Source organism: Mesoplodon mirus, assembly GCF_964341445.2.
Source record: "Mesoplodon mirus genome assembly, chromosome: 14".
In the NCBI taxonomy this organism is placed as follows: Eukaryota; Metazoa; Chordata; class Mammalia; order Artiodactyla; family Ziphiidae; genus Mesoplodon; species Mesoplodon mirus.
Genome location: NC_138990.1, coordinates 51,233,160 through 51,261,097, shown reverse-complemented (window position 1 = coordinate 51,261,097; position 27,938 = coordinate 51,233,160). Strand labels below are relative to the sequence as shown.

Here is a 27,938-nt window from a genome sequence, read left to right as displayed (position 1 = left end):
TATTAATGACAAGCAAGCTGGGGAAAAATTTTTATTTGGCTTGTCATGAAATGGATGGTTTTAGAATAAAAATATTGGACTTCTGGTGAAATGGTTACATATTAAAACAGCCAAAATAGAGGAACATGTCCTATAATAAGCACCCATTACCCAAGACTTAGTCAGTGGCCTGGTTATCCTCTTGGCTAGGCCAGGAATTAGGGCAAAAAACATACTGGTGGTCAGTGTAGGTTTTCAGTGCCTTAGCATGTGCCCTACCACCTACTTACTTCTAGAATAGATTCTTCCATGACTGGCTCCCAGAAACACGACTGCCTCTTCCATCTTGCATTGCCACTATGTTGAATCATCAACATTTACCCATATATTGTAGAGTTCCCCATCCACAGTTTTCAGACAACCAATTATTATTGTTATTATGATTTATCACTTGATCATTTGCCTATTTTTTCAATAGGTATGTTGATTACAACTTTTCACTGGATGTATTAACCCTTTGAAAAACATTATTACCTTAGGATAAAATCCTAGAAGATGACCCACTGATTCAACAATAATGTACATTTTAACACCTCTGAAACGGTACCAATTGCCCTCCAGACAGGTTGTGACTGTTTGAGCCAAGTTCTCTGGTCAGAAGAGAAGGATACAATACAGTTGATCTTTCCCAACCAATGGGACTGAAAAGTCCAAAAGTACCTGGGGCCACTGAAGTATGTGCCACAAAACCAGTCACTGAAAAACTCATTCTCTTCTATCAAAGGTGGGGTTCAGACCCTCAAGCAGACACCACCTCACCATGTGAGGCAAACCCTGCCATGTTCACATTTCTGCTTTCATAACTGACAGGGTCTAAATGCAGCAAATCAGCAGATGAGTGGGAAAAACACACAGTGAACACAGAGAATTCACAAGTGACAGGCTGGTGACAGGCAGTTTCAGCAGCCCTGACCACCCAAAGGGGTTCTGAGCCAAGGCAAGTAGGGAAAGTGGTGAACAACTCACAATGCCGTACACATGGGTTATCTTGAAGAAATATTTTATGTGAAAAGCTCAAAACTGAATTAAAGTCTGGCTTTAAAAACTTTACATTTATCTGGAAAATTAACTTGTCTTTACCTACTTGGATCGTTGGTACCACTGGTCCTGCACCCCAATGGATGCTATACAGAACTATACACCCAGGATAAACCGTCCACAGCTGAGAAAAGTTAAACTGATTCTTTATTCATTTAGCTGGCATAGTTCTTCTGGCATAACTGCTCTGAGTAGTGTAAGGAAAACCTTGATTCCATGCACTTCTTGGCACTATTTGTGTGACCATGGGGAAAATATCTTGCAGGGACCTCGTGTCCTCAACTGTGAAGTCAAAAGTATAGGGTCAAGGACAGAGGCCAGGACGATGTCCAGATTTCCCTGATCCTGATTCTCACATTTTATGATTCTGCAATCAAGAGCAATTCTCACCTTCACAATGGTCTCCAAGGGCGGACGCTCTGTAACCCTGGTCACAAACACAGCGGAAGGAGCCCTCCGTGTTCCTGCACTGCCCATTACTGCAGAGATGACGGTGCTGGCATTCATCAATATCTATGAGCAAGAGAGTAAAAAGAAACTTAGAAGTGGTGCTTTAAAAGTGAGTTTTTAATCATTCATGTAAAGGAGGTCTATAAACTATCTGGTTTCTAATTAATTTAGAATTTTCATTATGTGATTCAAACTGACCTCTAGTAGAAGGTCACTCATTAATATCCCTGTAGGGAAAACCAGATGACCTTAAAATTTTAAGCAATGAGCTAAGAATCTGTACATATTAATTCCACTGGTCACTGATAAGGGGCAAATACTTGGCTGTAATCTGGGAGTCACAACGAAGCTTCTCGGAATTCCTTCTATAGGTTCAAGTTTAACACTCTGAGTTTAAAAGCACTAAGGCCTGTGATAGTCTAAAGCAGGGGTCAGCAAGCTACAGCCCACCACTGCCTATTCTTATAAATAAAGTTTTATTGGAAAATAGCACCACACATTCATATACTATCTGGCCCTTTACAGGAGAAGTTTGCTGACCCCCCTGATTGAAAAGTGTCATGGCGTGAATGTCTTCAATTCTTTTTCAGTAATTTACCCTTTAGACCCCTAGCAATCAGGCTTCCACCTTCTCTCTCTCTCAATGATTTTCTGGGCAAATCTAATGGTCTTTCAAATGGGCTCTCAGCCCATTTGATACCTACATTGCCTCTGAATCTCTCTTGCTTGACACACACAGCCTCTGCTTAGAGATTATTTGTTTTGTAACCGCAGTCCTGAGCTCAGGCTCACACACGTGCCTGCATCATATCCACACATAGAAGGCATGATAATATATTGCATGTATTCCATCATTTACTTTCACCATTAGATTCTGACTTTCCTAAGGCAGGGCTTATGTCTACCACATCTTTTTTACTCCTTAGATGACCTAGTGTTTCAACAATCAGCAGGCACTTATTTCATGTTGTTTGCTGATAAACTTTATTCATCACATTTTGCGTATGTGTTACTTCTGGCAATGTGATTCTGCAAGACTTAACACCACAGGGACCCTACACCACTGCTCTATCCTACTCTGCTTATAGCATCACTCTGATTATCCTGGCATTTAGCACCTAAAATTGGTTTGCCCCTATTTCTAACCTGGTGGGTGATTCTCCTGTGTCTGACTTATCTCTAGGAGTGACATCACTGGCCCTTCAAAAGGCAGGACTATGAACACGATGGCCTTATTATATTATGTGTGGACCTCTACTCTTATCACACACACTGTAAAGGTCAGGCTTCATTAAATTAAGTATAAAAACTTTGAGAGGGACTAGAATCTAGAACAAATTATTTAATTTATCTGTGTACATGAGTGTGTTTGTGTGTGTTTGATCATTCTTCACCTCTAGATTAGGTAGTGTAATGACTTTCTATGTTCTAGAAAGGGATAATTGAAGAAGGTTATGACAGTATTGGTAGATCCCTTTGTAGGACCACCATACATTGTCTCTTTTATAACACTACCTCAGGAGACCTTTCTACTTATTAAATATCTAAAGTTTACATACAGACATGGATATGATTTGTTTCCCTATAATAAAACAACTGATCATGTACAGTGTGTATTCTTAAATAAATGACATTCAAATGACATTTCTTTTCAGGAACTCTGGACACTTGTGCTTGTCACTGGTGATACCATAGTATTTTCAAGCTCAGGAAGCATATACTTGCTGGGAAGTGAAGTACAGTTGACCCTTGAACAATGAGGGGGTTAGGGGTGCCAACCACCACACAGTCAAAAATTGCACTTAACCTGACAGTTGGTCTTCTGTCTCCACAGTTCTGCATCTGAGGATTCAACCAACCACAGATCGTGTAGTACTCTACTAAGTATTCACTGAAAAAAATCTGCGTATAAATGGACCCATGCAGTTCAAACATGTGTTGTCGAAGGGCCAATCTGTAATTCTGTATGAAGTTCAATGAAGAAAAATACTTTTTTTAAGTCTAAGGTCAACCCCAGTGAGGTCCAAAATCCTCACTATCACCTGTAGGAACAGGGTATATTTCACAAACTTTATCCCTGAGTATAAGGGGGATGCTATTCCAGTCTTCCCGAAAAGTCTTGTTTAGTGATTTTTTTTTTTTTTTTTTTCTTTTTGCGGTATGCGGGCCTCTCACTATTGTGGCCTCTCCCGCTGCGGAGCACAGGCTCCGGATGCGCAGGCCCAGCGGCCATGGCTCACGGGCCCAGCCGCTCCGCGGCACATGGGATCCTCCCAGACCGGGGCACGAACCCGCATCCCCTGCATTGGCAGGCGGACTCTCAACCACTGCGCCACCAGGGAGGCCCGTGATTATTTTTTTTTTAAGTAAGAATTTTAAAAAGCTCAATGCATATAAAAACTAGATCATTAATATTCCAAAACATAATACCAGGCTGACATAGTTCTCTTCTAAGTGTTAATCCTATTAGGTGAAACTTTCAAATGATTTTAATACAACTGATTTTCTGCAAGTAAGGAATTAACACAGAGAGCAACCATTTTTCTTTCCAATAGTAATGCCCAGCCACTGATCACTAATACCTTAGTTTTCAAATTTAGACTTTTCCCATCCTGTTTCATTGACTTTCCTGACTTAATTGTAAGTCCCTTGATTTCTGGCACAATAAAACAATCACATAGGTAGTTTCTCAAAACCCACTCACTTTACTGAGTGCACCCTTTGTTTTAGGCACGTGCCTTAAACTGCAATCACAGTAGTTCATGGTGCTATACTCCTACCTTCACACTGGTCTTTTGTTGCTGACAGCTGGTAGCCCTGCCCACAGGTACACCTGAAGGAGCCCTCGGTGTTTTTGCACTGCCCGTTTATGCACAGATTCCCTTGCTGACATTCGTCAACATCTGTAAACACAATGACAATTGTTTACATTAGTTCTTATATCTAAACACCCCATTAGCTAAAGTTTGAGACTGTAAACCAAGCTACTGCCCTCAAAGCCTTCCATTTCCAGGCTGGCCTTTTAAGGCATGACCCACAATAGAAAATTTTTAATAAGCAGAAAAAAAGGCTCTGCCCTTTCCAATGCATTCTGGGGTTATTACCACAAAAATAATAGTACTTCTCCTAGGTGAGGCACTCTACATTTTAGTTTGAATCAGCCCACCAGTGTTCCAACCATCAACCTCAGTATGCTAAACTGTAGAAAAGAAATAATTACAAATAGATTATAAATTTATGATGAAGTAAAATTGCTTTCAATACAACAGCAAGCTCTTTGGCAACTCTCTCTCTCTCATATTTTGGATATAGCACAAACACAATATGAAATATTTTAGAGTTGAAAAAAGAAAGAACCTCAACACAAAATAATGGCTACGAGGCAGTTTGCAGACCTGTAGAAGGCAGAAAATAGGCAGAATTAAAACTCTCCCAAGAATTTAAAAAACAAAACCATAATGGAGGCAGTTATGGGAGGAAATAGACATTTCTACCAGTCTAGAAGAACCTGGAAAAGTATAAGGTCAAACAGTTGTGTTAAAGGACACTGAGCTCATTTTCAAAGTAACAAGGAAAGCCAAGAGGCACCATAATGTTTTGATGATAGATGTTGGAATGTCTAAGGAGAAAGTGATGAGTGAGGATTTTTTTTCAAATGCCTTGAATAAACATAGAGCTATTGACTGAGAAAGAACATAATTCTTTATAAGTTTCCTAGTCGTGGATATGAATTTACACGAATGAAGAAAAGCCTGGCCTCCTCAATAACTTGAACACTTGTGGTAGAAGCAGCGCATGTTTTCTAAACGTTTTTGTTTGGCTGTCAGGTTGGTCTGATCTAATTAGATAGTGCTGTCTTGCCTTCTCTCTGCAGATACAGCCTCAGAATGTTCTGCTGAAGAGCTAGTCAGTTTGTAAGAGTTTATGATTATTAAAATATGGTAGGACTGAGCTTCACCACCTCCACTACAGGTTTGCTGTGAGAATTAGTGGAGACAATGGATGAAAACACACCAGCCCTGTACTCAGAGTGGGAGAGAGGAGTCCTGATCTTAAAAGAGCAGAACTTGTTTTAAGGAAATCACATCCTAAAGATCAATGTCTGACTGGTGCTTCCTTCTGAAAACATCCTGTTACTTAAAATGCATCTACAAGGTTTTTTTTTTTAAATTTTTTTATATAGGAGGTTCTTATTAGTTATCCATTTTATACATATTAGTGTGTACATGTCAATCCCAATCTCCCAATTCACCCCACCACCACGCCCCTCCTCCATCACTTTCCCCCCTTGCATCTACAAGTTTTTGCCAGGAGAACTCAATTAACTGCACAGTCCTTTCCCTCAAGTATCACTGACAATTACCTGTTTCCTGAGCAAAGTTGCATTTCTTAACCTCTAGAGAGGCATTAACCTTTTGAATTTTATCTTCATGCAAGCAAGGTGTCAGTTTCCGTTTCCTGAAAAAGCTCACATTGACTGTTAATGTAACTGGAGTTCAGAAATTTGTTTCTGATTTAATTTCTTGCAGAAATTACTTGAGTTTACCAGAAACTTTTGTTTCACTTATTGTGAAGTTGATCCCTTTTGTTTATATATAATTCCTGGCTGTCAACTGTTGACTACCAACAGAGAAATTAAATAAGAATTTTGTCTTACGAATGACTTTACACCTTTCCAGCATTCTCAGTCTACTAGCTTTTCAAGTGGTCGACAGCAAAGACGAGCCCACACCATGTTTTCTTTCAGCACATTCTATAAAATACTTGAGACGTCAGTTCAAGAATTTAAGACCAACAATAGCTCATGTAGCTGGTTGGATCTCACGTAATGTCTGACAACATTTTTAATGCTTTGGCCTCTTTTTGACTTTCTCAAAGAAGATGACAAATTAAGCATTCCCATGTGAAGATGTCTGCAGCAAGACTATACCCTCTATTCCAAGTACTGTCAGGATACACCAGACATCTTACATAAGTTACTCATTTATGTTGGGAAGACTGTCAGAAGTAATTCATTATAAGTAATGATACACATATTTGGAAAAACTTGAGGCAACTCTGTTATCTTGAATGAGGTGATCTTTGGGTCTTTAAAAGGACACGGGAACAGAGGCAGCATAATTCTACACATTAAAAAGCATTTTTTCTTTTCTGATGAGGGACAAAATTCCTATGACAAAAGAACACTTTCTAATAAAATAGGCATGCAGGACAAATGTCTTCTCTCTCTTGTGCCAAGAGATGAACAGAAAATATTATTCTTCACAAAAGGTATTTGTTTGTTTGGTTTTTTAAATAAATTTATTTATTTTATTTTTATTTTGGCTGCGTTGGGTCTTTGTTGCTGCACGCAGGCTTTCTCTAGTTGCGGCGAGCAGGGGCTACTCTTCATTGTGGTGTGTGGGCTTCTCGCTGTGGTGGCTTCTCTTTTCGCGGAGCACTGGCTCTAGGCATGTGGGCTTCAGTAGTTGTGACTCTCAGGCTCTAGAGCGCAGGCTCAGTAGTTGTGGCGCACGGGCTTAGGCGCTCCGTGGCATGTGGGATCTTCCCGGACCAGGGCTCGAACCCGTGTCGCCTGCATTGGCAGGCAGATTATTAACCACTGTGCTACCAGGGAAGTCCCAAAAGGTATTTCTTTAAGGGACTTTTTGCATATATTACTATGATAAGTCCTGCTCAGAGTTAAAATAGAGACTATCTCTAGGTATTTATACATTTAGTACATACAGCACTAAAATGTATAAAGAAATACAAAGATACAAATACGTAATGGATTAATACACTAGATAATGTATTTACAACCTGAAAAGAGTTGTCAGTACACTGAGTGAGGTGAAGACACAGTCCGTGCTGTGCTGTTTCCTCTGCCTGCTAAGGTTTTCTCCCCTCTGTATTCAATATCTTAAGACCAAGTTCAAATAGCAACACCTCTGCAAAGCCTTCCCAGAAGCATGCAATCAGAATTAGTCACACACTTCTTGGCTTCAGCAGAACTTTGTACATGCCTATTATTCGGTGAATAACAACATCTACCACAAAATGTCATGCCTGCTCCTGCCTTATATCTCATCCTCCATGTATTATCTCTGATATCTCATTACCTTATATTATCTCATGCAACCCTCACCTCAACCCTCATAGGTGCCATTACTGTTACCTTCTTGCAGATGAGCAAGTAAGGCTTGGCGAAATGAGATAACTTATCCAAGCTAACACAGCTTCAGAGTATCACAGCTAGAATATGACATACTGCCTTTTAAAAGAAAAATAAAACTAAACTCCAGACTTATTTGGATTTCACCAGTTTCTCCATGCAGGTCCTCTTTCTGTTCCGGGATCCAATCCAGGGGACCACATTATAGGCAGGTGTCTCATCTCTCCAGTCAGTCTTTCCTTGTTTTGACAACGTCAATTGCCTTGAGGATATGGGCCAGAATTCCACAGAATTTCCCCAATTTGGACTTGTCTGATGTTTTTCTCATGATTAAGACTGGGGTTACAGGTTTTTGGAAAGAATAGCACAGAGGTCAAGTGCTTTGGTCCTCACATAATGTCAGGAGCACATGACATTCACATGACATCACTGACGACTTAACTTTCATCACTTAGTACTTTACTGTCTCCAATGATCTGATGCAGGTTTGCATCTCTTCCAATGAGTAATAGTTCTTTGAGAGATTTCAGCCTCTTGGTAACATACGCAGTGCCTGGAACATGTTGGTTCCTTGATACACTTGAGAGGAAGGAAAGGAAGGATGAAGAGAAGCTTCTACAGCAGCCCAGCAGAGTGCCCCAGAGACTGGAAAACACGAATGTTCCTAGGGGTGGCATCAATTGATGGTGTGAATTCTCAGGTAGTAGGGAGACTGACTAGAGAGGAGCAGGCTCATCTGGGATGGCAATGCCAAGAGGAAGACGGTGGTAATGAGTCACTCATTCAACATATGTTTACTCTGTGCATTTTCCCTCTAGAGAGTCCAATCCTCGAATTTTAGGGATGACATGATATCAGGAAACCTGAGATTATTTATCCAAGGTTGTATAGTGAATCCCTGGAAGAGCCAGGATTCAGGTCAGTAGTGAGGAAGAAGATGGGTGTGCAGGTCAGGATAATCATGAGCGAGTACTTGAGTCAAAATAAGCACAGAATATACCCAGGGCAGTTGTGACATCAGTTGGATGGGACAGAGATTGCAAACTGAAGAAAGCAGTGGTGACAAATTTGGAATATGAAGTGCGGGCCGATTACAAGGGTTTTTATGAATAAGCAGATGAAAAGAAGCAGGCAGACTGGGAAGAGAAAGTAACATGACAGGTTATGGCAATAAACCAGATACAGCAATCAAATAAAGATTAACAATGGCTTCTAATGCTGAGACCTTCAGCCACCATGAGTCCTGTACGTAAGGAAGATATAATACCTTTCAAGTGATTCTCATGTTTAACTTTTTCTGAGGAGGTGCCCAGCTTAAGGAGTCAGAAGGAAAGCTGCGGATGTGGGAAAGGACCAGGAGAAGAGGGAGATGTGCCTACTTCATATGCTCTCCTGGGAGTGGATAGTATTCTGCTGTATGGAAGGAGTAAGGCACCAGATTCAGACGTCTGTGAATTCCCTACTGCCAGTGGAAGATGCTTCAGTTCTTACAGGTCAGTAGTAGGGTATCTGTTTACTGCTTCCCTACCACAGTGATAAATTAATCACTACCCTAGATCCTTCACTTTCATTGAAACAGTAAAGAAAATTTTTTTTTACTGATTTCCTCTTTCTCCCTTTGAAAGAGCATGCTTTTAGGTATAAAAGTGATGGAAGATAGCAGAAGGGAAACAATCCATAGATTTAACCACAGAAAAAATGAAAATTTCTTAAAAAATTATTTAAAAAATTAGAAAAACCTTGGACAAATTACACTAATATTCTAAAGAAAACGGTATACGTTAAATATATACACTGTACATAGGTTTATATATATATATCCTATATATAAAGTGTTCATACACATTGACTTAAAAACTTGATTAATGGGAAAAGATATTAACAAATTTACAAAAGAGGAGATATAAATGTTTAACAGATGTATGAAATAAGTGTTTAATAATTATAAGTGTTTAGGAAATTAGCACATAAAATACATACTAAATCTTTTAGAAGTAAAAGAAACACACATTTTAAAATTAGAAATTAGTGTTCTTCTATTGAAATAGTTAAACACAGAACATTGTGCCTGATTATTCCACTTTTATAAATATGGAAGTAATCCGAAAATTCAGGCAAAGGTTTTTTAAAGAGATGCCTGTTAGGTTTTATTTTTACATAATAATCAGAAGCTGGAAAAAATATGTTCTTCAACACCTGAAGAACAGCAAGAAAATGGTGACACAGCAATACACCGGGATATTACACTGCCTTTAAAACTAATGTTTGAAAAGAGTTATTAATGAAATGTAAAATGCTCATGATATACTACTAAATGATAAAAAGCAAGATAGAAAACTGTACACAGAACATAATGATATAAAATATCCATGAGATACAAATATCCACAAATGAGGTTGAAAGATTATTACTTTGTCTTTTTTAACTTTCTGCATTTGCTACATTTCGTATAGCAAATGCATGTTTTTAATAGCAATTTTATTGAAATAAAAATCACACATCACATAATTCATCTATTTAAAGTGTACAATTCAATAGTTTTTAGTATATTCACAGAGTTGTACAACTGCATGTATTGTTTTTATAACTGGAAAAAACAAAATAGATCTGTGGTTTACAGATGTTCTCTAAAAAAACACTGTTTTTCTCTATGTAAACAGATAGGGTCTGTATTTAATCACCATGAGGAGTCACTTTCAAAGATGCCAACCAAAATGTGCTCCAAGTAGCTCAATCAAAATAAATGACAGGTAGTATATTTCCCTTTTTTAAGGCTAGTTACTCTAATATGTTTTTAAGTGCAGTTCAAATAAAAATGAGACATCTGATCACAGTATTTACCTTTACAGTGCTTGTGGTCTGGAGTTGGGGTATAGCCCTTCTGGCATGAACACATGTAGGATCCTTCGAGGTTGGAGCAAGTACCATTTGTGCAGATATCTGGTTCCAGGCATTCATCCACATCTTAAAGAATGGGGTATAATGGAAAAGGGAAAAAAAAGACAAAGAGGAAAAAAAGAAATAAAACATAAATAAAGTTGAATTTGGTTAGAAACAAATAGTGGATCTTCTAAAGAGGGGCAGATTCTATTTCTTTTTTTTGGCCGCACCATGCGGCTTCTGGGAGTTTTAGCTCCCCAACCAGGGATTGAACCCAGGCCCTCAGCAGTGACAGTGTGGAGTCCTAACCACTGGACCACCAGAGAATTCCCAAGAGGGGCAGGTTCTTTAAGATAAGCTTTCAAATTAGCCCTTAAGAGGAAGAGAAGCTCTGGTATGAGGTATGTGTATGATGGTTCCATGGCTTAATTTACTTTCTGCAAAGCAACTCAAAAAAGGAACCAAACATGCTCTACAAATAAACTCAATGGAAGGCTTGTTTTAGAGGGGAGGGAGGAAGAGAGGATAGATGTAGAGCAACATCCCCTGCAAGATAAAATATTCCAAAGAACCACAGATGTGTGGAGGTCTAGTTAGGGAACTGATGAACTTCAGTAGAATGTGAGCGTTCATCGAAACAAAAGATATGACTCATGACCCAGAAAAACCATGGGAAGGTTTTAACAGAAAGGTGAAAAAAAATCTGGCAAAACATTCTAAGATGGCATTGAATCGGTGATTAAAGAAAAAAACACAATCTAGGGGACAGACATAAGCCTACTGGGTAGTTTGAAGGTGGGGTATAGGCTGAAGAGGCAGATACAATAATAATAGCTAATCTTTTTTTCTTTAACATCTTTATTGGAGTGTAATTCCTTTACAGTGGTGTGTTAGTTTCCGCTTTCTAACAAAGTGAATCAGCTATACATATACATATATCCCCATATCTCTTCCCTCTTGCAGCTCCCTCCCTCCCACCCTCCCCATCCCCCTCCCACCCTCCCTATACCCCTCCCCCCCAGGTGGTCACAAAGCACCGATCTGATCTCCCTGTGCTATGCGGCTGCTTCCCACTAGCTATCAATTTTGCATTTTTTTTTTTAGATTCCATATATATGTGTTAGCATACGGTATTTGTTTTTCTCTTTCTGACTTACTTCACTCTGTATGACAGACTCTAGGTCCATCGACCTCACTAAAAATAACTCAATTTCATTTCTTTTTATTTACAAGCAGTTCATGCAGTTCAATATCAAAAAAACAAACAACCCAATCCAAAAATGGGCAGAAGACCTAAATAGACATTTCTCCAAAGAAGATATACAGACTGCCAACAAACACATGAAAGGATGCTCAACATCACTAATCATTAGAGAAATGCAAATCAAAACTACAATGAGGTTATCACCTCACACCAGTCAGAATGGCCATCATCAAAAAATCTACAAACAATAAATGCTGGAGAGGGTATGGAGAAAAGGGAATCCTCTTTCACTGTTGGTGGGAATGTAAACTGATACAGCCACTATGGAGGTTCCTTAAAAAACTAAAAATAGAACTACCATACAACCCAGCAATCCCACTACTGGGCATATACACTGAGAAAACCATAATTCAAAGAGTCATGTACCACAATGTCCATTGCAGCTCTATTTACAATAGCCAGGACATGGAAGCATCCTAAGTGTCCATCGACAGATGAATGGATAAAGAAGATGTGGCACATAGAAACAATGGAATAATAACTAATCCTTATCAGGCACTTACTGTATGAAGGCACTGAAGGCTTTACACATATTCTCTCATTTAATGCTAACAAAATCCATATGGGCTAACCTTTCACAGAGGATGGAACTGAGATTTAAAGAAGTTCAGAGCTTGTCCAAGGCCACATGGTTAGAAATTGATGGCTCAGATTTGAACTCAGTCAGCCTAACTCCAAAGACCATCTTTTAAACTGTAAGGTTCTGTCATAGGCAAAGTTAAGTCTAGAGATAGAAACAGTTAAACAGAAAAAGCATGATTTTGTTTTTATGATTTGCTACACAGCATTTATATCAATAATCATTATCTAAGTGTTCACTGATTTCATTCAACAAACTTTCATTAAGCTTCTACTAGAATATTGTTAATTCAAAAAGAAAAATTTGAGTTCTGTGCCCCATTTGAATGCCCCTGGGTAAGTCCACTATATATTGCAGAAAGAAGGTATATAATGTAGCATAAATAACCAAAAATTTAAAGATAAAAAACTTCAACCACAAAGTGCAAAAAATATACACAGCATCACAATTTATACTTAATTTTACAGTGGGCTACAACTTAATCAATATATTTTATACATAAGGCAGAAAACAATAAAAAGGAAAAGGCTCGATTGTATCCATTTCATTTCACAATGCTCGCCACAAAAGCAATATAGCTTTCCACCTCAGTATTAACAGAGAATCACGAGCACATTAACAGAGACCTAGTTTTAAGTCAGCAATCATTCATTTGCACTGCATTTCATTAAAACTGTACTCTATCTTTTTCTTTCTTACAATGGAATTCAGAAGTAGAGTATTACCAAAATAAGGCACTGGGGATCTTGTGTGTGTGCACTTGTGTGTATGCCATATGCATACTGAAAACAGCCAAGTAATTGACACTGCCTAGGCGTTCTGCCTTGCTTTCACAACATCACTAACTATAGTAGAGTGACTCTATTCCATTACAAACAAAAATAACATTTTCAGACTGACTCATTATCCATCCTTTCTTTGGTTGTGGGAGTCCACTTTTGTAAACATTGAAAGCAAACTACTTCAAAGAAGCCAAACACTGGAGCCAAAATAAATAATGGGACAGAATGAACATAGACGCTGGGCATGGAAATTCCAACAGCAATGCAAAAATGTCGTGTCTAGGATCTGGTTTGGTTTCGAAAATGTTAACAAGTTGAAAAATGTATAAATTGCTCTTTTTAATTTTTCATGCACCAGAGAGTGTGATTTATAAGACTGCAGAATATAACAGTAAAATTAATTTCTAAGACCATATTTTCTCTTAAAGTAAATTAACAGGCATTGCAGATTACCATTCAGGAGATACTTATAAAACTTCTATTTTACCAGGCTACTACCATGATTAACGATGAAGCAGAATGCTTTGAAATATCTAGGAGACCCTGATGTGTTTATTCTTTACTTACTACAGTCATAATTGCATGGAACCAGAATCCTGTAGATAGAACAGTTTGAATTGAATAAGTACATGAGCTTAGTGGCACTTATGCTCTGAAGGAGATAATGATATATAGTAAAATATCACTAAAAATGTACAAACCTCCAGCTGTAAAATAAACATCATGGTGATGTAATGTACAGCATGGTGACCATAGTTAGTAACATTGTATTGCGTACTTGAAAGTTGCCAAGAGAATACAGTTGGCCCTTGAAGAACATGGGTTTGAACTGTATGCATCCACTTACACATGGATTTTTTTCAACAGTAAATACTACAGTACTACATGATCCATGGTTGGGAGAAACTGTGGACGCAGAGGGCCAACTATAAGTTATATGCAGATCTTCAGCTGCACAGAGGGTTGGTGCCCCTAACGCCCTCATTGTTAGAGGGTCAACTGTGGATCTTAGAAGTCTTCATCACAAGAAAAAAAAATTTTGTAACCATGTATGGTGATGGATGTTAACTAGACTTATTATGGTGATCATGTTGCAATGTATACAAATACTGAATCATTTTGTACACCTGAAATATAATGCTATCTCACAATTATATCTCAATTAAAAAAAAAGAATCTCTATACAGAAGGAAGGTGTCTAGAGTGGAGTCTCCCCTGGTGGATGTAAAGGGAATGAAATAAACTCAGTGTTGTATCTTTAGCCAGACCTCTCTCCTTAACTGCTCATTGCCACAGCTATGATCTTAGAAATTAATTTTACTGTTATATTCTGTTAGTTTACTGGGACATCTCTACTTGATGTCCCACAGGCACCCCTTGAGTCCTCAGGGCCCAAACTGATCCTTTTCCTGCCTTCTCTTTATGCTGTCTCTCATGTCAATATAGGCTACCACGACCCACCCAGATGCCCAAGTCAGAAACTTGGGAGTCATCCCTTCTAGATTGCTTACTCTCCCTCTTTCCCCACATTCAATTTACTACCAAGTCATGTAAATTCTACTTACCAAATCTCTCTCAGATACACCCAACTTTACTTCATTCCCACCACTACCATTCTCTCTCACTTGGGTTACTGGCATAATCTTTTGTTCCTCTATTTAAAGTTTTACCCTGTCAAATCCATTATCCAAATTGCAGCCACAGCAATATCTCTAAAATACAAATCTGACCAATGATGTTATTCCTCTACTTTAAAAACTTTCAATCATTTCCAGGGTTTTTCAATTCAGTCAAGGATACAGTACAAACCTGTGGGGCCCTGAATGGTACTGACAGAAAGTCAGGCCCCCATAATCCCTACTTCTAACCCTTGGGAGGATCAATGTCATGGGAAACAAGGTGGTCTCTACCCACCCTACTATCTACCACCCAACAAACCCAGCCCCTTACCCCTGCAGCAGAGGGAGATGGTTATGTCTCTGTTTTCTGTGTATTGGAGCTCAAAACTCATTCTAGGATTACAGTCTTACAGAAGAGTTGTATCACCCAAATTCTTACACGCATAATACATAATGAGTTCAAAAGGGAAACTGTCCATAAAAAAATGGGTCACAAATTCAAGAAAAACAATTTACCAATGGGCTTTGGGGACATAATTTGGCATGTGCCATTCATGAATTAATTAAACCTCCCACAGTAAGGAAGTTGCCAGGAGTTTACTAGGTCAGCAATTTGTGGATGACTGTGAACGAGTTTATGAATCCACCTCACTGTACTATCACCCAATCCAAATGAATCCTTCTCATCCACAATACCTTGAATGACTCTCACAAATGCCTGGTGAAAACTGGATACTCCACACCTATAGGATTTCCTGATTCCTCCTCTAAAAACCCTGTCATAAGAGGCAGTCAGAGGCATAATTTGTCCTTAACGAACCTGGCTGATTTTTATGATCATCACATCCTTTAAAAAATGTTTCACCTCATCATTGGAATCTTGCAGTCTACAGTTCTTTTTCAAGATCAACATGAAGTTCAGTGGTCATTAGTTCCCGAACTCCACCTTCTTTCCTCTTTGGGGGGAAATGAGGACATTAATCTCTCTCCAGGTCCTGGGCAACTTTCCATTCTCCACAATTTCACAAAGATGATTCCCAGCTGGCCAGCAATCCCACCTGCAAATTCTCTCATTGCCTCGAGAGGTAATTCATCTGGGTCAGGAACCCTTTTGAAATTTCCCTTCCTAATATCCTGGGAACACACCAGACTGCCCGAAGCCCCTCTGTGGTGGGCAAGCCCTCTAAAGTTCTAAGGGTGCTCAGTGGCCACCTTCCCACAGGTCAGCCCGTGGCTGTACTGACCCCTTCCACTTCACCCACCTTGGGGTTGGTCAGAATAGGGTCCAGAGCAAGAGTTTACCCGCATTACTTCCTTTACTATCAAGGAGATGAATCTGTCAACACAGTGAACCAATCATTTTTCTGAAGCCATTCAACCTCATGTAATTCATTAGTGACCAAGAGACTTCAGTGAGTGAGCACCATTTGATATGGGAAGAAAACATCTTATTCTATCACTATGCTACATGAAAATACAGGATTAGTGCCCACACAAACATTACTTCAATTATCCCTCAACTATTCACACACAGTCATTACATTGGGGTGGCCAAAAAGTTCATTCAGATTTTTCTGTAACATCTTATGGAAAAACCCAAATGAACTTTTTGGCCAACCAAATACTAAAGATGATGGGAGAACGTATTTGACAGAAAAGCAAGCATGGCGGAGAGACCTTCAAGATGGCGGAGTTGTAAGATGTGGAGATCACCTTTCTCCCACAAATATATCAGAAATACAACTACATGTGGAACAACTACTACAGAACCCCACTGAACGCAGGCAGAAGACCTCAGACTTCCCAAAAGGCAAGAAGCTCTCCACGTACCTGGGCAGGGAAAAAGAAAAAAGAAAAAACAGAGACAAAAGAATAGGGACAGGACCTGCACCTCTGGGAGGGAGCTGTAAAGGAGGAAAAGTTTCTACACACTAGGGAGCCCCTTCACTGGAGGAGACAGGGGATAGCCTGGGGGGAAGCTTCGGAGCCACAGAGGAGAGCGCAGCAACAGGGGTGCAGAGGGCAAAGCGGAGAGATTCCCGCACAGAGGATCGGTGCTGACCAGCACTCACCAGCCCGAGAGCCTTGTCTGCTCACCAGCTGGGACGGGTGAGGTCTGGGAGCTGAGGTCAGATCCCAGGGAGAGGACTGGGGTTGGCTGTGTGAACACAGACTGAAGGGGGCTAGTGTGCCACAGCTAGCCGGGAGGGAGTCCGGTAAACAGTCTGGAACTACCTAAGAGGCGAGAGACCATTGTTCGGGGGTGTGCGAGGAGAGGGGATTAAGAGCACCGGCTAAATGAGCTTCAGAGACGGGTGTGAGCCATGGCTATCAGCGCGCACACCAGAGATGGGCATGAAACGCTAAGGCTGTTGATGCAGTCACCAAGAAGCCTGTGAGCAAGCACAGGTCACTATCCACACCTCCCCTCCCGGAAGCCTGTGCAGCCCGCCACTGCCAGGGTCCCGTGATCCAGGGACAATTCCCCGGGAGAACACAGGGCACGCCTCAGGCTGTTGCGATGTCACACTGGCCTCTGCAGCCGCGGGCTCACCTCACATTCCGTATCCCTCCCTCGCCCCGGCCTGAGTGAGCCACAGCCCCTGAATCAGCCACTCGTTTAACCCATCCTGTCTGAGCAAAGAACAGAAGCCCTCAGGTGACCTACACGCAGAGGCGGGGCCAAATCCAAAGCGGGACCCCGGGAGCTGTTCGAACAAAGAAGAGAAAGGGAAATCTCTCCCAGCAGCCTCAGGAGCAGCAGATTAAATCTCCACAATCAGCTTGATGTACCCTGCATCTCTGGAATACCTGAAGAGACAATAAATCATCCCAAAATTCAGGTGGTAGACTTTGGGGGCAACTACAGTTGGGGTTTGCTTTCTGCATCTAATTTGTTTCTGGTTTTATATTTATCTTAGTTTAGTATTTAGAGTTTATTATCATTGGTAGATTTGTTTATTAATTTGGTTGCTCTCTTCCTTTTTTTAATATGTGTATATATATATATATTTTTCCTTTTTCTCTTTTTGTGACTGTGTATATGTGTGCTTCTTGTGTGATTTTGTCTGTATAGCTTTGTTTTTACCATTTGTCCTAGGGTTCTGTCTGTCCGTTTTTGTGTTTCTTTGTTTTTTTAGAATAGTTTTTAGCTCTTGTTATCATTGGTGGATTTGTTTTTTGGTTTGGTTGCTCTCTCCTTTCTTTCCTTTTTCTTTTCTTTTATTACTTTTTATTTTTTATTTTTTTAAAATAAATTTATTTATTTATTTTGGGTTTTTTTGGGTCTTAGTTGCTACATGCGGGCTTTTCTCTAGTGGCAGTGAGTGGGGGCTACTCTTCATTGTCATACATGGGCTTCTCACTGTGGTGGCTTCTCTTGTTGTGGAGCATGGTCTCTAGGCACACAGGCTTCAGTAGTTGTGGCTTGCGGGCTCTAGAGTGCAGGCTCAGTAGTTGTGGCATACAGGCCTAGTTGCTCCACACCATGTGGGATCTTCTCAGACCAGGCCACGAACCTGTGTCCCTTGCATTGGCAGGCGGATTCTCAACCACTGTCCCACCAGGGAAGCCTTATTACTTTTTAATTTTTAATATTTAAAAAAATTTATTTCAATAACTTTATTTTATTTTATTTTTTACTTTCTTTCTTTCTTTTTCTCTCCCTTTTGTTCTGAGCTGTGTGGCTGACAGAGCCTTGGTGCTCCAGCCAGGCATCAGGCCTGTGCTTCTGAGGTGGGAGAGCTGAGGTCAGGACATCAGTCCAACAGAGACCTCCTGGCTCCACGTAATATCAAATGGTGAAAATCTCCCAGAGATCTCCATCTCAACACTAAGATGCTGCACCACTCAATGACCAGCAAGCTACAGTGCTGGACACCCTATGCCAAACAACTAGCACGACAGGAACACAACCTCACCCATTAGCAGAGAGGCTGCCTAAAATCATAATAAGGTCACAGACACACCAAAATACACCACCAGATGCAGTCCTGCCCACAAGAAAGACAAGATCCAGCCTCATCCACCACAACACAGGAACCAGTCCCCTCCACCAGGAAGCTTACACTACCCACTGGGGGCAGACACTGAAAACAAGGGGAACTACGACCCTTCAGCCTGCGAAAAGGAGACGCCAAACACAGTAAGTTAAGCAAAATGAGAAGACAGAGAAACACACAGCACATGAAGGAGCAAGGTAAAAACCCACCACACCAAACAAATGAAGAGGAAATAGGCAGTCTACCTGAAAAAGAATTCAGAGTAATGATAGTAAAGATGATCCAAAATCTTGGAAATAGAATGGAGAAAATACAAGAAACGTCTAACAAGGACCCAGAAGAACTAAAGGGCAAACAAACAATGATGAACAACACAAAAAATGACATTAAAAATTCTCTAGTAAGAATCAATAGCAGAATAACTGAGGCAGAAGAACGGATAAGTGAACTGCAAGATAAAACAGTGGAAATAACTACCACAGAGGAGAATAAAAAATGATGAAAAGAACCGAGGACAGTCTCAGAGACCTCTGGGACAACATTAAATGCACCAACATTCTAATTATAGGGATCCCAGAAGAAGAAGAGAAAAAGAAAGGGACTGAGAAAATATTTGAAGAGATTATAGTTGAAAACTTCCCTAATATGGGAAAGGAAATAGTCGATTAAGTCTAGGAAGTGCAGAGTCCCATACAGGAGAAAAGCAAGGAGAAACAGGCCAAGACACATATTAAACAAATTATCAAAAATTAAATACAAAGAAAAAATACTAAAAGCAGCAAGGGAAAAACAGCAAATAACATAAAAGGGAGCCCCCATAAGGTTAACAGCTGCTCTTTCAGCAGAAACTCTGCAAGCCAGAAGAGACTGGCAGGACATATTTAAAGTGATGAAGGAGAAAAACCTACAACCAAGATTACTCTACCCAGCAAGGATCTCATTCAGATTTGACAGAGAAATTAAAACCTTTACAGACAAGCAAAAGCTAGCAGAATTCAGCACCACCAAACCAGCTTTACAACAAATGCTAAAGGAACTTCTCTAGGCAGGAAACACAGAGGAGGAAAGACCTACAGTAATAAACCCAAAACAATTAAGAAAATGGTAATAGGAACATACATATCAATAATTACCTTAAATGTAAACGGGTTAAATGCTCCAACCAGAAGACACAGGAGCACCGCAATACATAAGGCAAATGCTAACAGCCATAAAAGGGGAAATCGACAGTAACAATCATAGTAGGGGACTTTAACACCCCACTTTCACCAATGGACAGATCATCCAAAACGAAAATAAATAAGGAAACACAAGCTTTAAATGATACATTAAACAAGATGGACTTAATTGATATTTATAGGACATTCCATCCAAAAACAACAGAATACACATTCTTCTCAAGTGCCCATGGGACATTCTCCAGGATAGATCACATCGTGGGTCACAAATCAAGCCTTGGTAAATTTAAGAAAATTGAAATCGTACCAAGTATCTTTTTGAACAACAATGCTATGAGACGATATCAATTACAGGAAATATCTGTAAGAAATACAAACACATGGAGGCTAAACAATACACTACTAAATAACCAAGAGATCACTGAAGAAATCAAAGAGGAAATCAAAATATTCCTACAAACAAATGACAATGAAAACACAATGACCCCAAACCTATGGGATGCAGCAAAAGCAGTTCTAAGAGGGAAGTTTATAGCAATACAATCTTACCTCAGGAAACGAGAAACATCTCAATAAACAACCTAACTTTACACCTAAAGCAATTAGAGAAAGAAGAAGAACAACAACAAAAACCCAAGTTAGCAGAAGGAAAGAAATCATAAAGATCAGATCAGAAATAAATGAAAAAGAAATGAAGGAAACATTAGCAAAGATCAATAAAACTAAAAGCTGGTTCTTTGAGAAGATAAACAAAATTGATAAACCATTAGCCAGCCAGACTCATCAAGAAAAAAAGGGAGAAGAGTCAAAACAATAGAATTAGAAATGAAAAAGGAGAAGTAACAACTGACACTGCAGAAATACAAAGGATCATGAGAGATTACTACAAGCAACTATATGCCAATAAAATGGACAACCTGGAAGAAATGGACAAATTCTTAGAAATGCACAATGTGCCAAGACTGAATCAGGAAGAAATAGAAAATATGAACAAACCAATCACAAGCATTGAAATTGAAACTGTGATAAAAAATCTTCCAACAAATAAAAGCCCAGGACCAGATGGCCTCACAGGTGAATTCTATCAAACATTTAGAGAAGAGCTAACACCTATCCTTCTCAAACTCTTCCAAAATATAGCAGAGGGAGGAACATTCCCAAACTCATTTTACGAGGCTACCATCACCCTGATACCAAAACCAGACAAAGATGTGAAAAAGAAAGAAAACTACAGGCCAATATCACTGATGAACACGAATGCAAAAATCCTCAACAAAATACTAGCAAACAAAATCCAACAGCACATTAAAAGGTTCATACACCATGATCAAGTGGGGTTTATCCCAGGAATACAAGGATTCTTCATTACATGCAAATCAATCAAATTGATACACCATATCAACAAACTGAAGAATAAAACCATATGATCATCTCAATAGGTGCAAAAAAAGCTTTTGACAAAATTCAACACCCATTTATGATAAAAACCCTTCAGAAAGTAGGCCTAGAGGGAACTTACCTCAACATAATAAAGGCCATATATGACAAACCCATAGGCAACATCGTTGTCAATGGTGAAAAACTGAAACCATTTCCTCTAAGATCAGGAACAAGACAAGGTTGCCTACTGTCACAACTATTATTCAACATACTTTTGGAAGTTTTAGCCACAGCAAATCAGAGAAGAAAAAGAAATAAAAGGAATCCAAATCAGAAAAGTAGAAGTAAAGGTGTCACTGTTTGCAGATGACATGAGACTATACATAGAGAATCCTAAAGATGCTACCAGAAAACTACTAGAGCTAACCAATGAATGTGGTAAAGTAACAGGATACAAAATTAATGCACAGAAATCTCTTGCATTCCTATACACTAATGATGAAAAATCTGAAAGAGAAATTAAGGGAACACTCCTATTTACCACTGCAACAAAAAGAATAAAATACCTCAGAATAAACCTATCTAAGGAGACAAAAGACCTGTATGCAGAAAACTGTAAGACACTGATGAAAGAAATTAAAGATGACACAAACAGATGGAGAGATATACCATGTTCTTGGATTGGAAGAATCAACATTATGAAAATGACTCTACTACCCAAAGGAATCTACAGATTTAATGCAATCCCTATCAAACTACCACTGGCATTTTTCACAGAACTAGAACAAAAACTTCCACAATTTGTATGGAAACACAAAAGACTCCGAATAGCCAAAGCAATCTTGAGAAAGAAAAACGGAGCTGGAGGTATCAGGCTCCCTGACTTCAGACTATGCTACAAATCTACAGTAATCAAGACAGTATGGTACTGGCACAAAAACAGAAATATAGATCAATCGAACAGGATGGAAAGCCCAGAGATAAACCCATGCACATATGGTCAGCTTACCTTTATTTTTATTTTTTTTTTTGGTACGTGGGCCTCTCATTGTTGTGGCCTCTCCCATTGCGGAGCACAGGCTCCGGACACGCAGGCCCTGCGGCCATGGCTCACAGGCCCAGCCGCCCCGTGGCATGTGGGATTCTCCCGGACCGGGGCACAAACCCATGTCCCCTGCATCGGCAGGCGGACTCTCAACCACTGTGCCACCAGGGAAGCCCCCACCTTACCTTTGATAAAGGATTCAAGAATATACAATGGAGAAAAGACAGTCTCTTCAATAAGTGGTGATGGGAAAATTGGACAGCTACATGTAAAAGAATGAAATTAGAACACTCTCTAACAGCATACACAAAAATAAACTCAAAATGGATCAAAGACCTAAATGTAAGGCCAGACACTATCAAACTCTTGGAGGAAAACATAGGCAAAACACTCTACGAGATAAATCACAGCCAGGTCCTTTTTGACCCACCTTCTAGAGAAATGGAAATAAAAACAAAAATAAACAAATGGGACCTAATGAAACTTAAAAGCTTTTGCACAGCAAAGGAAACCATAAACAAGACGAAAAGACAACCCTCAGAATGGGAGAAAATATTTGCAAATGAAGCAACTACAAGGGATTAATCTCCCAAATTTACAAGCAGCTCATGTAGCTCAATATTAAAAAAACAAACAACCCAGTCCAAAAATGGGCAGAAGACCTAAAGAGACATTCCTCCAAGAAGATATACAGATTGCCAACAAACACATGAAAGGATGCTCAATATCACTAATCATTAGAGAAATGCAAATCAAAACTACAATGAGGTATCACCTCACACCAGTCAGAATGGCCATCATCAAAAAATCTACAAACAATAAATGCTGGAGAGGGTGTGAAGAAAAGGGAACCCTCTTGCACTGTTGGTGGGAATGTAAATGGATACAGCCACTATGGAGAACAGTATGGAGGTTCCTTAAAAAACTAAAAGGAGAACTACCATACGACCCAGCAATCCCACTACTGGGCATATACCCCGAGAAAACCATAATTCAAAAAGAGGCATGTACCACAATGTTCATTGCAGCTCTATTTACAATAGCCAGGACATGGAAGCAACCTAAGTGTCCATCGACAGATGAATGGATAAAGAAGATGTGGCACATATATACAATGGAATATTACTCAGCCATAAAAAGAAACGAAATTGAGTTATTTGTAGTGAGGTGGATAGACCTAGAGTCTATCATACAGAGTGAAGTAACTCAGAAAGAGAAAAGCAAATCCCGTATGCTAACACATATATATGGAATCTAAAAAAAAAAAAATGGTCATGAAGAACCTAGGGGCGAGACAGGAATAAAGAGCAGACGTAGAGAATGGACTTGAGGACACGGGGAGGGGGAAGGGTAAACTGGGACAAAGTGAGAGAGTGGCATGGACATATATACACTACCAAACATAAAATAGATAGCTAGTGGGAAGCAGCCACATAGCGCAGGGAGATCAGCTCGGTGATTTGTGACCATCTAGAGGGGTGGGATAGGGAGGGTGGGAGGGAGACGCAAGAGGGAGGAGATTTGGGGATATATGTATATGTATAACTGATTCAGTTTATTATAAAGCAGAAAGTAACACACCATTGTAAAGCAATTATACTCCAAAAAAGATGTTTAAAAAAAAAAAAAAAAAGGAAGCATGGCAAAATGAGACACAGACGCTGATTAGGCCAATGCAATGAAATCACCTCACCTGCACTTGAGGTATAGTGAATCCTCGGGATATCACCCCCTCTCTCAATTCTGACGAAGTTAAAAATATGCAGTAGCAGAGCTGCCTACAGAAATAGGTTGTATGTTCCTGAAAGACTCATCACTGCTTTTCAGAATTGGAAAACAGCCAATGCTATGTACATCGCAGATGAAGATCCAAAGATGACCTCAGAAAATCAACCCGCTAATCTGAGCAGATCACTAACTTTCTACCTCACCTTTCTAAAAGAACATTGTGTCTTTCAGAAAATCTCAACTGGGCTACCTATGGATAGGCCTGCCATCTCAGACTCTAGAACCCCTGAGCCAGAACTATTGCTGCTTGTAAAGGACGATTCCAGTCCACATGGATCTTTCCATTCTATGAACTTTTATTTTCCTTATTATCTTAATTATATTGTTTTGTCCTCTAATTGTCTTGAGTGTACATGAGAGGTATATGAGACATTATATAAAACAAAACAATACTAGCTTTGAAGCTAAGAGACCTGGGATCATGCCCCAGCTCTGCCATTTATTACCTATGACCAGGAGCAAGCCCATTAACCTATTTGGGAAAATATTTCTATATCTGTACTACAGGTATACTGTAAACTATATAACGAGAAATTGTTTGTTATTACAATAACTAGTATTCCCACACAGGTATATTTCCTGCCTTCAGAAGTAGTTTGTTTTTTTTCGATGAGATATAATTGACATTATAACATTATGTAAGTTAAGCAACAAGGAGGTAATGTGCAGCACAGGGAAATACAGCCATTATTTTGTAAAACCTTTAAATGGAGCATAATCTATAAAAATGTTGAATCATTACGTTGTCACCTGAAACTAATACAATATTGCAAATCAACTATACTTCAATAAAACGTAACGTTGTGCAAGTTTAAGGGGTGGTTTGATACACATATTGCAAAATGATCAATACTGTATAGCATTCCTAACACATCTATCATGTCTCACGATTATTATTTCTTTCCTGGTGAGGACAATTAATATCCAGTCTCTTCGCAACGTTGAGGTTTATAATACAGTATTGTTGACTACAATCACTGAGCTGTGCACTACATCTCCAGGGCTTACCTACTAGTTGCAAATGTGTGTTATCCTCTAATAACATCTCCCCAATTCCCCCACCCCCAGGCCCTTATACCGTTCTACACTGTTTTGTTTTGCTTCTTTACAACTTCAAATCTTCTCTGGCATCTAGCAGACATACACATAGGTAGGCGCTCAATAACTACTTACTGACTGACTAGAAGATTCCTTTAGCATATAATGATTTAGGGAGAAGGCTGATGTTTGTACATTTTATAATATCCACAAAAGGTAGACCTTGAGCTCAGCTGCCATCTTACATAAAAAGAATAATTGTAGGACTAAAGTCTTCCATTTTATTTACATTTATGAATTTTCATATATTCCATAAAGGTTAACAATGAGTCTTAAAATCTGAAAAGAAATCCTAAGGTGAAAAGAACTCCTAGAACAAGGAGCTCTCCACGTTTATCCTGCAAGTTTTCTGCACCTGGTTTTGGTTAAGACTGTGGCTAACCAGTTGTCAAGTGGATTGAACAGTACTAAGTTCTTCAAATACCAAAGACCTACTACATTTAGAACACTCAAATGGGAGTCACAAAGTCATCATTAACTTAATTACGGCCAGCAAAGAAGGATCACTTTGATTAAAATCTCAGAAATTTGTGTCCCCGTATCACATGGTTTGTCAGACTCAACTATAAAGCAAGGCAATAAACTCAAAAAAGGCTAGCTGCGCACATCTACCAGGTGACAGATATTACATATTGTGTCTATTGTGTAGATATTGTGAAGGTGAGCAAAGAAAGTGAAGCAAAAGAAAGAGGATGGCAGTACTGTAGAAGCGAAAACATTTGTTAGGGATGACCCTGCAGAGAAGTATTATGATTCTCAAGAGGTATATTCCAGCAAAACAAAAATGCTCAGAAGTTGAAAGGAAACTGTAAGATTGAGATAACTTAAATTCAAAAGAGAAAGCTCCTATGACAGTTAAAAACTATATGAAATGAGCTTAAAGAAAGCCAAAGAGAAGACAGTTATCCATAAAAATCTGACATATAATTTACTTTAACAGGTATCAGTTACTATTGCATTTCTTCTATTTCAGGACAAGGGAAATAAAATGGAGGTAATAGGGTTGGGGGAAGAAGGATTATAACATTTCTTGGGTCCTACCTGTGTCAGACACCTTACTCAGTGCTTTATATCACATTTAATTCTAACAATAAACCCCATGAAGAAAGTATTTCAATACACGTTACAGATATTGAAACCAAGCTTCAGAGAGGTCACATAGCCCATAATCTGCCTAAATTCAGGGAAATATGATCTTTATATCACAGTTACTAAATGCATCTTTAAACAATCATATATTAGAGAATTTCCTTTGGGGGATGGCTCTAGTCAGGTCTGAATCAGGCTAGTACTTCAAGAGTCAAGGGAAACCTGTAAATTGAGGACTTGACACGTTAGCTTCCTTCAAGAAAGGTTCTGATTGAAAGCAGCCAGATGGAACTGGCCAGAACCCAGGGTGATGAAATAGTCCTAAAAGGTGGGGATCGTGTGGGCAACAGCTCCAGGCTGAATGTGAGGTCCAAGGAATACAGTGTTAAACGATGAAAGTGGCTCTCAAGAGAGCACAGAAATCCACAATTGGAAAGAAGACAGTACATTAACAGAAGAGCCAACACGAGTTGCCAAAAAAGCATTAAGGGATAGAAAGTTTGAAAGTGCACAATAAACTATTGAGAATGAAGGATCATATGCCCTGAACTAAACCCTAGGAAAAAGTATAAAACCCCAGACAGCACCTGCTGACATTTTACCTGTTTCTGCCCCAAACAATTTCTGTTCTAATTCATAAATCAAGGAGAAGCATCAATCAGTAAGATCCAGTTTACATGGCATGAATACAAAGAGGCCATTAACGGTTTTAGCAAGTTCACCATTTAGTCAGCGAAAGCAGCAGAAAGTGTAACTGGCATCAAATCCCTGCAGAATATAAGGGTCAAAATGGCAATTCTTAATTCTTAATGAAACCATTTAATAGAAAAAAGAGCCAACTGGACATCAAGATCAACAAGTTTTAAAAAAAATAAAACCATAAGCGTAATGCCAAAGAAAGTACTATTTTGTACAACACTGTACAAGTTTAATTATAATAGCTTTAAAATATGCTGTGAGAGGAGAGTGGTAGAGAAGGAAGGATACTAAGACTTACAGAACAGCCCAGCGAGGTAGGGATTATCATCTCTACAGATGACAACTAACAAATGCTCTGTGTTGGACTTTTCTCCCAACAATGAGATTCAGGAAATTTTTTTAGTCTTTAATGCCCTCATACATTAAAACTTGGGGGAAAATGTCTCATCAATGTACCCTGAATTGTCTGCACTAAAAGGATAGAGAAAGCCTCAAAACTAGTCACATTTAACTGTTAGACACAGAAACAGTCGATTAGCAAGGAACATTTTGTAAACCATTTATCATTTGATGCCTTCTCTGACCTCCATAGAATCTCTAACACTCTCTATATCCCTTAGGCAGTTTTTTTTTTTTCTTCATGGCACTCATCACACCTGACATACCATATACTCTACTTTCTTACTTGTGAACTCTAGAGTCTAAGTGCAACGAAGGGAGGAAATTTATTTTGTTCACTCTCAACTCCCAGGGTCTAAAACAAAATGCCTGGCTCAAAGTATGAATACAGTGTTGAATGATGAAAGTGGCAAATGAAGAAATGAATATATGTCAGGTTGTGTTATCAATGAGCT

The 27,938-nt window shown here is 39.3% G+C and overlaps 1 protein-coding gene across 7 annotated transcripts in view; it reads right to left on the bottom strand.

The window, feature by feature from the left end:
- The window catches only part of LTBP1 (latent transforming growth factor beta binding protein 1), a 429,217-nt gene that overhangs the window by 89,445 nt on the left and 311,834 nt on the right, over positions 1-27,938 (bottom strand). For all 7 annotated transcript variants that reach the window (XM_082641886.1, XM_082641887.1, XM_082641888.1 and 4 more), the window contains 3 exons: positions 10,523-10,645; positions 4,308-4,430; positions 1,468-1,590 (listed from right to left, as the gene is read on the bottom strand). In XM_082641886.1, the coding sequence (XP_082498012.1) occupies positions 1,468-1,590; positions 4,308-4,430; positions 10,523-10,645 (369 nt within the window). The remainder of the gene's footprint in view (positions 1-1,467; positions 1,591-4,307; positions 4,431-10,522; positions 10,646-27,938) is intronic.